This window comes from Carettochelys insculpta, chromosome 2, assembly GCF_033958435.1.
Source record: "Carettochelys insculpta isolate YL-2023 chromosome 2, ASM3395843v1, whole genome shotgun sequence".
Taxonomy (NCBI): domain Eukaryota; kingdom Metazoa; phylum Chordata; order Testudines; family Carettochelyidae; genus Carettochelys; species Carettochelys insculpta.
Window position 1 is genome coordinate 173988531 of NC_134138.1, and position 13299 is coordinate 174001829.

At 42.2% G+C, this 13299-nt stretch overlaps 1 protein-coding gene across 1 annotated transcript in view; it reads right to left on the reverse strand.

Moving 5' to 3' along the window:
- ABCA13 (ATP binding cassette subfamily A member 13) overlaps nt 1-13299 on the reverse strand; it is a 316624-nt gene that overhangs the window by 195437 nt on the left and 107888 nt on the right. The window contains exons 28-31 of the mRNA XM_074986018.1: nt 12373-12486; nt 9072-9162; nt 5238-5414; nt 1234-1540 (exon numbers count right to left, since the gene is read on the reverse strand). Coding sequence (XP_074842119.1) covers nt 1234-1540; nt 5238-5414; nt 9072-9162; nt 12373-12486 — 689 coding nt within the window. The remainder of the gene's footprint in view (nt 1-1233; nt 1541-5237; nt 5415-9071; nt 9163-12372; nt 12487-13299) is intronic.

Below are 13299 nucleotides of genomic sequence, written 5' to 3' on the forward strand. Positions count from 1 at the left end.
GGGGAGGAGGTATGCCGGGGGCCCAGGATGTCCCTGAGCTCCCTGTTAAAGGGGCAAGTGACGGGGGTGGCCCCAGATCGGCCGGCCACATCCCGGGCCCGGGCGTAACCCTGCCGCAGCTCCTTCACTTTACTCCGGACATGATCTGGAGTGTGGGCAGGGTGATCCTGGGCGGCCAGGCCCTCAGCCAGCCGAGCGAACGCATCCGCGTTCCACCTCTTGCTCCCCATTACCTGGAGCACCTCCTCCTCGCTCCAGAGCCCCAGCAGGTCCCGAAGCTCGGCCTCCGTGCAGGAGGGGCCCCGCTGCTGCTTCCCCGCCTGGCTGCTGGGCTGGGATCCCTGGCTTCCCTTGGGGGGGGGTCCCCTGGGGGCGCTTGGGGGGCTGGCGTGCGGCCATTGCGGCAGTGGGGTGTGTGTGGGGCTGCTGAGGGACGTGCAGGCTGGCCGCGTGTCTAGGCTGCTGCCTGCACATTCTCTCAGCTTCCTGCACAGGAAGGCAGGGGGCGGGGAGCTTTAAGGGGCTGCTCCATGCAGCCACCATCAAGCTCAGGGGCCGGAGAGAGCATCTCTCAACCCCTCAGCTGATGGCCGCCATGGAGTACCCCGCAATTTCAATGTTGCGGGATGCGCAACGACTACACGTTCCCTACTTTGACGTTGAACGTCAAAGTAGGGCACTATTCCCATCCCCTCATGGGGTTAGCAACTTCGACGTCTCGCCGCCTTATCTCGATGTTAACTTCGAAATAGCGCCCAACACGTGTAGCCATGACAGGCGCTATTTCGAAGTTGGCGCCGCCACTTCGAAGTAGGTGGCACATGTAGACACGGCTTCTGCTATCCATAATAGAGTGGATAGATCACACAGAAGCTGGTTTCTTCTGCATGATCACTGAGCTATTTCTAAGCTAGCTCCAGCCTCAGTATAGCTTTGAACATCCTTGAGTCTCTTATAATGTGCATGTGCTAATACAAGCTCCCAGATGGGGCTGTCTGCCAGACAGGAACTGCCCAGTGAGCTTTTATCATGTCCTCTTCTCCACATATTCCTTCTGCCGAGAATGGCAAAATGAGATGCACAGGATTCAGCCACATTGGTTCTATGCTATAATGGGGTGGTCACCAGTTAGACAGATCTAGCAGCTTTAAAACCCATTTGTATAGCTCATCCAGCTCAAAGCCATGCTATTAAGAGTGCTAAACTGTGCTCTAAAGCAGGTCATTTACTTACAAGTCACTGGTGTGGCATGGATATGGCATAGCTTGGACTTGTATTTCTGGCTTGGATGCATTTTCTCCAGTATGTACTGCAATGATGGCGCTTTCAATCAAGTCTTGAAGTGGGATGAAGATGTGATTGTATTTGAAGCCATCACCTGGCAGGTGCTGGGGATGGGATTTCCACATTGGGTTTTTTACCAGATCTGTTCTCATGCTATACAGAACACTAGTTCTAATTGTGTATGAAATATGTTGTGGGAGGTGGTTAGCAGAATCTCGTCTTTGTCTCCTGTTACTCGAGGTGTTGAATATTATACCTAATCAAAGAAAATTTGAAAAACAAGGTGTTTAATTGGAAATAAGATTATGAATAAAAGGCCTTCATCACTTTTCATTCTGGAAAAATACTAAAAAATGGTTTTGACTTCTTTTGTCTCCACTAGATGCAGCTCAGGAATAGTCAGTCACAGAATTACTGAAAGCCACTTACCATCTTCAAAAAGACCACATCATCTTCTTGTAACGAATGTGGATGTGTATTTTATCTGTAAAGTCTAAATGGTTAAACTGTACTGGTATATTGCTTTCTTGTGCTGTAAACCTTGGACACATGCCAGTGATATTCCAGCACGGAAACATAAAATCTTTCAAGTCTACACTCACCAATGTATTTTTAAGTACCATATGGCACTTTTGACTGTTAATGTTAGCACAGTTAAAGAGCTCGATATTTTATCTCAGTATACCTATTAAGATCTAGAATTATCCTCTTTTCTGTGGGCCTCAGAAAAATCTGAAGAAAAGCTTCCTTGTACTTTGTCCTGATGAACTTTTTCTCCAGACTTGCTTTATTTTTAATTAAAATATTCCCATTACCAGGCCAAACTCTACAGTCCTTTACTGGGCAAAACTTGCAATGAATTTGGCCAAATAAGGCCTAGTACACACTTAAAAATCAGATTGACTCAGCTATGTCATTCACAGACATGAAAATTTTGCACTGTATGCAACATGGTTGGGAAAACTTACCTTCCTAAGTTTAGATGTAACAAGATCAAGAAAGATTTATGTTGAGTCTCCCAGAAGTACCCTTTCCATTGATGTAGGAAGCGTCTATTCTATGCACAGCAGCAATGCTGTTGTTTTGCCACTCCAGCATAAGCAAATCTTGGAATAATACTTCATGGACCAATGAGTATTCTTCAGAGGTTGATTTTAATTAATTCATGCTGAACTTTATACAGAGATCATATGGAATAACTTGCTTTGCCCTAGTGGCATTTCTCACCATTCATATTTTCGATTGCCCTCTAACCCTGTAACAAGGGTATGGGTCAACCCTCTTTCTGAGGCTGGAAAGATGAAGTCAGAGTACAAGACTTCCCATATTCCCTATTATTCCACTATATTTCCTTCTTGATTAAGGCCGTGCCTACACTAGCCCCAAACTTAGAAATGGCCACACAAATGGCCATTTCGAAGTTTACTAATGAAGCACTGAAATGCATATTCAGCACTTCATTAGCATGCAGGTGGCTGCGGCATCATGGGAATAAGGGGACTTCGAAGTAGGCGGGGTCCTTTCGAAAAGGAGCCCCATCGGGACGAGCTGTGCGGCGGGGAGGCGCATCAATTTCGAAGTGCCGTGGCCACCCACGTGCTAATGAAGCACTGAATATGCATTTCAGCGCTTCATTAGTAAATTTCGAAATGGCCATTTGCGTGGCCATTTCGAAGTTTGGGGCTAGTGTAGACGTAGCCTAAGAGAAAAAAAACTGTCTTCTTTTAAAAAGTGTGATGGGGTATACAAATTCCACAGCGGGCAATGAGGGGTTAAGGAGCTGCTCTGGGCTTGCCAGCAGCCCTGCCCCACCATACCTTCAAGAGAGTCACTGGCTGGAGGAGAACAGCTAACTTTTGGGCAGTCCAAGGAAGAGAAAGGACCCCTACCCATTAAAAAATAAATAAATAATAAACAAGCAAGACCTCTCCTATCAACACCTGCCTGAAGGTCCTTCCCTGTGGGAAGGGAGGGACTGTTTTTGACAGACCCTGAGAAGCATGCACTTCCCCCTCTCACATGCTAACTGAGTTTATTTGTCCCAGTTCCCTGTGTTTTATGTATAGACCACTCCTGGAAGAGATAGACTAGGAACAGACCTGGCTGGAGGGCCAAGGCACAAGAGCTACCAGGCCACACTCAGGTGCAAAGAGGTGCCAGGTGGTGAGCCCCCTCCACACTTTTCTGATTCAGACCACAAGCTGAGGGGAGGGCAGGCTCTGCTCCAAAAATGCCTCCATGACAGGTCAAAAGGCCTAAGATCCTGATCACTAGGCAGTGTTCTCCATGGGACAAACACCATCACAAACAACAGAAAACTGAAAGGAAAGTTAAAATCTCTCTCATATATGTGATCCCTAGAAAAAAATCAATATTCTCAGAATGTTTCAGTTTCTGCTCTGCAGTTTCTTTCGACTAACCAAACGCTAATTAGCCAAAATACTAAAATTTGCTTCTCTCTTAAATGGGCAAATATATATCTAAGAGGATTTTGAAGGTACCACCACATCCTTCAAAAAGTATTTTATTAAATTAAGGAGAATTAAGCTTCAGAGACCCACCTTTTAATGGAAAGGAATACAGGCCTGCATCTGATGAGGTAACAGGAACATTCTCTCATTATGCCCACCTAAGATGCCTTATTTGTCACTTACTTCAAGATTTCAATATATTTTCAGGATGTTTTGAGCCTAGGTCTCTGAAAACAGTCACAGTACTAATGTATATGGGAACCTCTACTAAAGGAGCAAAGATGACAAAAAACTGCATTGCTCAAGACCAGTTGACTGCCACATTCTTCCCGGCCTTTAAGGAGGTGTATGCTGAGGGTGGGGGGAGGGTACAAAGAGTCTCTCCACCTCTGTGCAAAGCACATCAGAGCCAAGCAGAATTACTGGTCACCATTCCCCTCCAGTGTTTTTCAATGGGATGGGATATCACTGCCAGACAAACTACATAACGTGTAAAATCACAGTTTTCTCCATGGCAGAACTTGAATAGATACAGTTCTTTTGAGTACTTGTCACATGCCCACATTTTATTTAGTCTCATCCTCTGTTTCTGATTTGCTCTGTCTTCTCCTGTAAACTCCAATGAGGCCAGGGGGCTTCAGTACTAAACTTATTCAAATCCAGAAATTAAACATAAAAACTTGGCTAAAATCCTATCCCCATTGAAGTCACTGACGAAGCACCTCCCCTCTAGAGAGGGCTACATATGAAGATGGAGCACATCAGGCAGTGAAAATAAATTTCTACAATGGTGAATGACTGTTCTCTTGCTTCCTCTTACAGCCGCCTCAGAAAAAGGGAGAGATTTCCAGCAGCAGAGGAGGCATTTCAAGGAGATGGGATAGAGACTGTCATCCCAATGAGCTGAGGAACAGCAGAAACTATTCAGGAATTAACACACTCTTAGTAACTGAGCTGATGTGAAAGCTATCTTCCTAAGCAGCCAGTGCTTCCTACAAAGATTAATATTCTTAACCATCCTCTGAAATCCCAAAGTGTATGAAATTTAAAAATCAGAGGAGAATAAACTAGGGGATGTTGCCCTAAAAAGCAACAAACCAGTTTCATTTGCATATTTTGTTTTCAAACCTTTTCATTCTATGACCTTCTTCAACTCTTGCTGTACATGATATTAATATTGGTTGTTCCTGGTATCATAGTTTTAGGAATAACCAAATTCCTCAGTTATAATAGAAATATCGCTAGTTATTTCTTGCATTACAGTGTTCAAAAATTAGGGGCATATTTTTATCTGACAGGTGTGCCTTTTTTTCAAAAAAAAAATTGTGTTTGTACCATGTGTGTTTTCTGTATATTTGTATGTATGCAAGTCTTTCTGCCTGCCATGTTACTGAAACACTTATATAACTGGGAAATATGGGAATGACAGTTTTATGAATTCAGGGGTTACATATCAGTATGGATTTTAAATGATATACTTACTAGCCAAGAAATTGTTTTGTTGCATGAGCTCTTGTGCCTTTTCCTCCAATTCTTCCACAGACTCCAGATGCTGGAAGCGATCGAGTAACACACAGGAGGAGATATTTACCATGAGCTGTGCCAATACATTCATCTGCTCCATTGCTGAGTTGTTCAGCATTTTATCCATCATGGGCTCTGAAAAATGTGAACACAATAGAAGCTATTGTTTTCAAGTATCACGGAGATGGCCATGTTAGTCTGTATCTGCAAAAACAGTGAGCAAACTTCTTCTTGTTCTCAATGAGGAATCTCATGACTAATAGAATTATTTACAAGTATCAGAGAGGTAGCCATGTTAGTCTGTAGCTTCAAAAACAACACGAAGTCCTGTGGCACCTTATAGATATTTTGGAGCATAAGCTTTCGTGGATCTGATGAAGCGGGTCTTTGCCCACGAAAGCTTATGCTCCAAAATATCTGTTAGTCTACAAGGTGCCACAGGACTTCTTGTTGTTTTAGAATTATTTACATTGATCTGACAAAGCAGGCTTTTGCCCACACAAGCTTGTGCCCAAATCAAACGGTTAGTATTTAAGGTGCCACTAGACTCCTCATTTTGGTTTCAAGGTAGCACACAGAAGCCAGAGCCATGGTTTCTTGTAAGTATATTGCAGAAATACAAAATTCTTTGTAAAATATAATTTAAGAATGAGACTTTCAGAAGTACCTATGCTTGGGTTCAGGCACCTGACTGGAAGAGGACAAGTATACAGAGAGCAGGGACACAGGAGAAGGGTGGGAAGGGACACAGTGGGAGGGACACAGTGGGACAGGGGCATGGCCTGGGCAGGTAGTTACTGCCTCCCCAAGTAGAAGCTTCCCCCACTACCCATGGCAATAGCCCTGCCGAGGCCTAATCTGTGATTCTAAATCACCTCTTAACTTATCCCCTTGACAAAACCCTCCTCTTCCTCAGAACCTGCCCCTTCTCTGTTTTGTGTGTTTGGTTCTTATTGTCTTTGGTGGTGTCATGGCTATTTGTGGAGGCAGGAGCCCAACATGCCTGCCCCAGTAAGGGTCAGTAACAAAGAGCAGGCTGGGCACAATGTGCCCTCTGGCAAGCCCAGGAAACCTCCCTTTTTTTTTGTTTTTGTTTTTCCTTTTTTAATTTTAAGATGTTGAAAGCTCACATTGGACCTCCTGGTAGCAATGGGTGTAGGGAGGGATAGCTCAGTGGTTTGAGCATTGGCTTGCTAAACCCAGGGTTGTGAGCCCAATCCTTAAAAGGGGTTATTTAGGCAAAAAGATCCTCTAAAAAATGGTACTTGGTCCTGCTAAGAGGGCAGGTGACTGGACTCTGTCCTCCCAAGGTCCCTTCCAGCTCTATCTGATGTGTATCTCCATGTACTTTATTATTCCCTCCTTCAGTGTGAATAATTTGTCACTGGAGCTGCGTCTACACGTGCACGCTACTTCGAAGTAGCGGCACCAACTTCGAAATAGCGCCCGTCGCGTCTACACGCGTCGGGTGCTATTTCGAAGTTAACTTCGACGTTAGGCGGCGAGACGTCGAAGTCGCTAACCTCATGAGGAGATAGGAATAGCGCCCTACTTCGACGTTCAACGTCGAAGTAGGGACCGTGTAGACGATCCGCGTCCCGCAACGTCGAAATTGCTGGGTCCTCCATGGCGGCCATCAGCTGGGGGGTTGAGAGATGCTCTCTCTCCAGCCCCTGCGGGGCTCTATGGTCACCGTGGGCAGCAGCCCTTAGCCCAGGGCTTCTGGCTCCTTCTGCGGCAGCTGGGGATCTATGCTGCAGGCACAGGGTCTGCAACCAGTTGTCAGCTCTGTGGATCTTGTGTTGTTTAGTGCAACTGTGTCTGGGAGGGGCCCTTTAAGGGAGCGGCTTGCTGTTGAGTCCGCCCTGTGACCCTGTCTGCAGCTGTGCCTGGCATCCCTATTTCGATGTGTGCTACTTTGACGTGTAGACGTTCCCTCGCTGCGCCTATTTCGATGTTGGGCTGAGCAACGTCGAAGTTGAACATCGACGTTGCTGGCCCTGGAGGACGTGTAGACGTTATTCATCGAAATAGACTATTTCGATGTCGCAACATTGAAATAAGCTATTTCGATGTTGGCTGCACGTGTAGACGTAGCCTGGGAGATCAGCTAGTTTTGTGGGTCTGGTAGAATTTCCTCACAAGATTCTGTTAAATCCAAATGCAGTAAGAATTGTTTTGAACTAAAATGGCTTTGTTCTATACATCCCTGGTTGGGATTATTCTCTCCAATATAATTAGTACAATACAATACGAATAATTGCAGGCACTCCTCTAAAAGTTTAGTGTGTTCATACTCCTGGTTCAGCTGTGATGTTTCAGATTCAAACGTCACTAATGCTCTGAAGGCCACCAAACCAGGGATTTCTGCAGCCGAGTGTCTCCCACAATTATGTTACAAATGGGCTGCTCCCATCCTCTCTGCAGTTTCTGGAGGCAGTGCCAAGCTGCAACACACCATGTGCTGGCCACCCCTTTTTCTTCTGCATGCTGCCTCATCTTCAGCTTCTGTGACAGCAGTCAAGTGGTATTTCATTAATAAATATATTAAAAGGTAAAATCCTTGGGGAAGTTCCAGAATTTAATAAAATATCCTTGCCTGAATTTTCCTTCGGATAACTTAGGGAAACTAAGGCAGCAAACTTTGCACAGCTATGACAATTACTTACTTTCTGTTTTATTACCTATCTTAGACCCAGTCCTGTAAGAGTCAATTTTCAGTGACTTCACTGAAGGCTTTCAGCTTAACTGAGGAGGCGTACAAAACCTGGCAGAATCAGGTACCTTTTTTGCACATTCTGATACACAGTCAATTGCCCAAGAAACACTAAGGTCCTGACCTGACAGTTAATGAGTACTTGCCAGTAGAGCAGGTTGAGAATTTTTTCAGCAAAACTTTTGGGCATCAAAACTTAATAATTCATTGAAACAGTTTCTTGGGTACATACTGGAAGTTCTGTTTATGACCAGAGAGTAAGAGAAACAATTTCCCTCCAAAAGAAGTCAGGGGTTAGAGCTCAAACCTGGATCAAGGCACTGCTCCAGCACAGTCAGATTTGAACTTGGGTGTCCCACATAGAAGGTGAATGCACTAACCACTAAATTATATAGTCAGTTTTTTCCTGGCTGACACAGTGGATTTAAGTAATTCAGAATAGATCAGCCCGCCCCCCATAAGGAAAACTAAACAAATGACTCCAAAACCAGCAGAGCAGGGACTTGAACCTGGATTATTGACCTCCCTGATATGCACCCTGACCATCAGGCTACTGACTGCTCTGTTCCATTCATTTTTACACAAATTATTTCAAAAGGTCTCATTTTCTTTCCCATGTGGAATGGAAACAAGTATCATACCCTCTTTTTTTTCAATGAAACAGATTTCTTGTTTTACTTGCAGTCCTAACTTGCTATTCTCACTTGGATTCACAAAAGATGTGGCTGTTTAGCTCTAAAAGGATCAGGCCCATTATATTGGAAAGAATTGGATTCAAATGATTTCTAAGATAAGTAATTTGCTATTTTCAAAGGCATCATCTTGGTCTTTTAGGGAAGTGGATGAATTTTATTTGCATGTACATGATGCAGGACACAGTGAAACAAACTATTTTTATTTACAAGATGATAAATGATCAAATGACATTTAAAATGCTTGAAACTAAAATGAGATAATGGTAAAATGCACTTTAATGTTTATCTAAGAGCTATGAGAAGCATAACCAACAATGGTTACTCCTCAATACAAAATCTTGGGGATAATAAATCTTTATATCCATATGTATATAAACCTACCATACTCTTGCAGCTTTCCAATGAGTTCCTCCACATCAATGTTCAAGTGCCTTTTTATTAAGTTCTTTATAAAGCCACTTTGGACAGATTCCTAAAATAAGAGGAGTTATTTACATTATAGCAACTGTGATATTCACTATTGCTGTATTTTACACAGACACCTCCCTGCTCAGCCATGGATTCCTTCAGTGTGACCTTGTGCATGTCACTTAGGCTACATACACACTACAGCACTCTGTCGACACAAGTTACAGTCGGAAGAGATTTACAGTAAAACTTCTGTTGACAAATCATGTCCAAACACAAAAGCAGATCAAAAGAGATATCTGCTCGGCTGACAGAAGTGGCCAGACTGCCCTGCCATTCTTTCAATAGAATAACCCCTGGAAGCTCAGACTGTTGACAAAATGCATTTTTGTCTGTAGACGCTCTGTGAGGTTTGTTGACAAATCCCAGATTTGTTGACAAAAATCTCTAGTGTAGATGTAGCTTTAGTGTCTGGGCCTCAGCACATCACCTGTAAAATGGCCCCAAAGAAGTATTAGGAAAAATACACTGAAGATTGTCAAACAGTTTGATTCTACATGGATGGAAACTAAACAAATGCCTGTAGCAGACCAATTATCATATCATATATTTCTATCTCCATCTTGTTTTCATTATTGAATGGAGGTTATAGTTTTCTTAATTGGCTGTTGAAAAGCAGCAAATAGGAAAAAACTGTTTATGTTGTTTCAAACTATCCCTGGTGAAGGGTTGTCCTAATTAAGAGTTGAGAGCTGTTAGGAAATGAACTGATATTTGGTATCTTTCAGCCATTTTTCGTGATGCAGTGAAGCCAAAGGTGTGACCAGGCCTTTTCAAATGTATGACAAGCCAAAACTCAGGTACACAACAAAATTAATTAAGATGCTTTGGATTTTTTTTATGTCATGTACAGTGGGCTTTTGAATAGTTTGTTTAGCTTTTTACATTTTGTTATACTGTAAGTGGAGGATATGCCCAACGTCTGCTCATACCTTCACTAACAATAAAGAGATATTTTTCAAAGATGCCCACTGTTTCTATAAACTCAGCTTCAAAATTCCACATTTTAGACATTAATAATCGATAGCATTAGTGAGCTAATGCCAGGTTTGCTTATAGTGGAAGTGAATGTGGCTCTGAAGTGGCCAAAGCACTTCACGGTGCATTGAAGTTAAAGATTAAGCTTATAGTTCCAACAAATTTGGGTACCAAAAAAAAAAAAGCCACTTTTAATATCAGTCCTAGGGACAAACCCAAGCTCAGGGCACTCACGCCTTACAGGCTCCACACTTAATGGATTGTCAATGACAGCTCTTGTAATGCTATGAATCTGGCACTGACAGAGTGCATAATCAGTAAGACAATTGGTTACTAATTAAAATCATCCAATGCTAGATGAAAGGCTTTACAAGCGCTATCTCCAGCGTCCAACACAATCTCCCTTTCTGTTTTTAAAAACATGGCAAATTCCCAGTGGCATAGTACAGAATATCATTTATTTGAATGTCTCTAGCACAAACATCTCACATTCTAAACTTCAGCATCAGAGTCTGAATTCTGAACGCTAAGGGAATTTGATGGATTCTTGTTGCTATGTCCTTCCAAATACTTATTTGTGTTCCAATAATTTAGTGGAGACTCAAGTGAATAATTTCTCCTTTATCGCAAAGTAGCTATTGCTCAGTATAAACTACAATTGCTTCCTGAAGCTGATAGAGTCCTGGTAGCACCTGTTCCTCACTCTTAGTCTTGGATACCTTGTAAAAATAATGGTTTCCAATTGACAACCCATACCTGTGAATGTACTAAGGTAATACAATTGTAAGGATAAGACACGGTATCTTAAAAGGTTATTACTGTTACTTACAGGCTTACTTTTCCTTACTTTTATAGGTTTTGTCTAAGCACACAGTAGATCCTTAGTGTATTTTTCCTCACAACACCTTAGTAAGATAGGGCAGTGCTACTACCTATATTTTACAGGTGGGACCTAAGGCACAGAGAGGGTAAGTGACTTGCCCCGGGGCACACAAAAAGTCTCTGCTAAGAAACTAGGCTAGTGCCCAAACCACTGGATTGCACTTTCTCTCCAATTCTAAATCCCTTGGTTCAGTATAATATCTCCTTATTCCCGAGGTAACTTCTTGACTTTAGTGGGATTATTCATGGAACAAAATAGTCTTCAGCAAGGACAGGAATACCAGGCTCTGGAGCCTTGAATTTAGCAGGTACATAAAAATGTGCACATGCCTAAAATAAGTAACCACACAAGTTTACTTTTATATACACCTTTGCCCTTCCTCACCTCTTGCTACCTCAACTCACTTAGTGACATTTGCAAATTGGCTAATGCAGAGACCTTTCCTTTTGCTTGTTCAGTAGAATACAACATTTTGGAGCATAGCACTATTAGCAATCACACAAACAACATTCTCCAGAGAATGGCATCTTCCATTTCCATGTTCATTGTCTCCATTTCTCCATCTCATTTGCTCAGTTTACAATGAAAATGACTAAAAATTAGCTCTGAAAAACCTTTCAGAGATCACAAGTAACATTTCTTAATTGAATCTTAATTAACAATTCTATTGTTGATTCACGAGCATCAGTTTATTCTTCCACAGCTTAATGGCTCTGCAGATGGTGAAGAGTAAAAAGTGCCAAAATGACATTTCAGTGACTAAAGAAAGAAGATATGACTTGGAAACCAGACAGGAAGAACTGCTAATAAGGAGATGTGCTTCATTTATGTAATCATTACCACTGGTGCATTTTAAACTCCCTCCATTATTCCTGTAAGAACTGATGAATTACAAAGGAAGGCACAATTGCATTAAAAAAGTAAGTGCAAGCTTTAATAAGTATTTTAAATAACCTGTCAATTGCCTTAGATAACTATATGAATTTGCAGTTGTACTATTCACTGTATTTCCAATATCATACCATAAAGCTGCAAACGGGGGTAACTACTTATATTATCTACTTTAAAATTGAAAAGATTTTTGGGTCCACACTGTTGTATGACTGTAATCTAAACTTCAGCAGGACCACACTATTGTAGAACCATTCATAAGGGGGGAAAATGTCATATCTGTTGCACTATCCTGAAATAGTTTTAGTAATTGCTTCATCTCAAAGCCAGGATCTTTGTAAATGTTGATCTAGAGCTCTAGTATTTCTAGAATTACCATTTCTTTACAAGCTACTTTGGCTCTTCAACTTTTTGTCTCTGTGATTAGAATTGAACATAGAAAGTCACCCACAATTCACCAACCTGGAACTGACTGATGTTGAAGAAGTTTTCACTGTTCTTAAATACCTCAGACGTCCTCAGCCAAGTTTCAGAATAGATTTTCAGTTTCTCCACAAAACCAAATGTGAGATTAGCCTAAAAGGGAGAAGTGAAGCCAAGTGAAATTAAAACTGTACACAGTAATGCCTGTGGGAACAAAAGTAAATTGGGTTTCGGATCTCCTGAAACATAACAGCATATCAACTTTAATTGTCAGCAGTAAGTGAATTGTGTTTCCTTTATCTTCAAAGGAAACCAATAGTGATTTGTATCAGAGGGGTAGCCATGTTAGCCCATGTCCACAAAAAATTGTAAGTCCTTTGGCACCTTTAAGGCTAACAGGCTTTTGAAGCATAAGCTTTTGTGGGCAAAGACTCGCTTCTAGATTTGACAAAGTGGGTCTTTGTCCACAAAAGCTTATGCTCCAAAAATGTCAGTCTATAAGGTGCCGCAGGGTTTCTTGTTTTTTCAAGAATGATTTCCTATTCAGAGACTAACATATCAAAGGAAAGGTATCTTGCTCTTTCTATGTTTCCCACATGAAGAGTAACAATATACAACGTATTTTATATAGTGTCTTTCATACAGGGTATCACAAAATCCCTTAGTATGAGTTTCAAATTAAAGCATCTGTCTTCATCACAGTGATACCTGCATGGGAAGATGTGGAATATCTGGATGGGACGTGCTGGCTGCATCTACACTGAGCTGTAGTGCCAGTAGCTTGATGCAAATGAGCAGTCTCAAAAATGCAAATGGATAGTTGCATAGCCAATTTGCATACTCTCATAGCTAATTTGCATATTTGTGCAAGACCACCCTGACAGCAGAGGCTGCTGCCAGTGTTAAACAAGCAGTGTAGATGTGGTTCTCCCTGCAAAAACCCCTTTGCCAGCAGCCTTTTGTCCC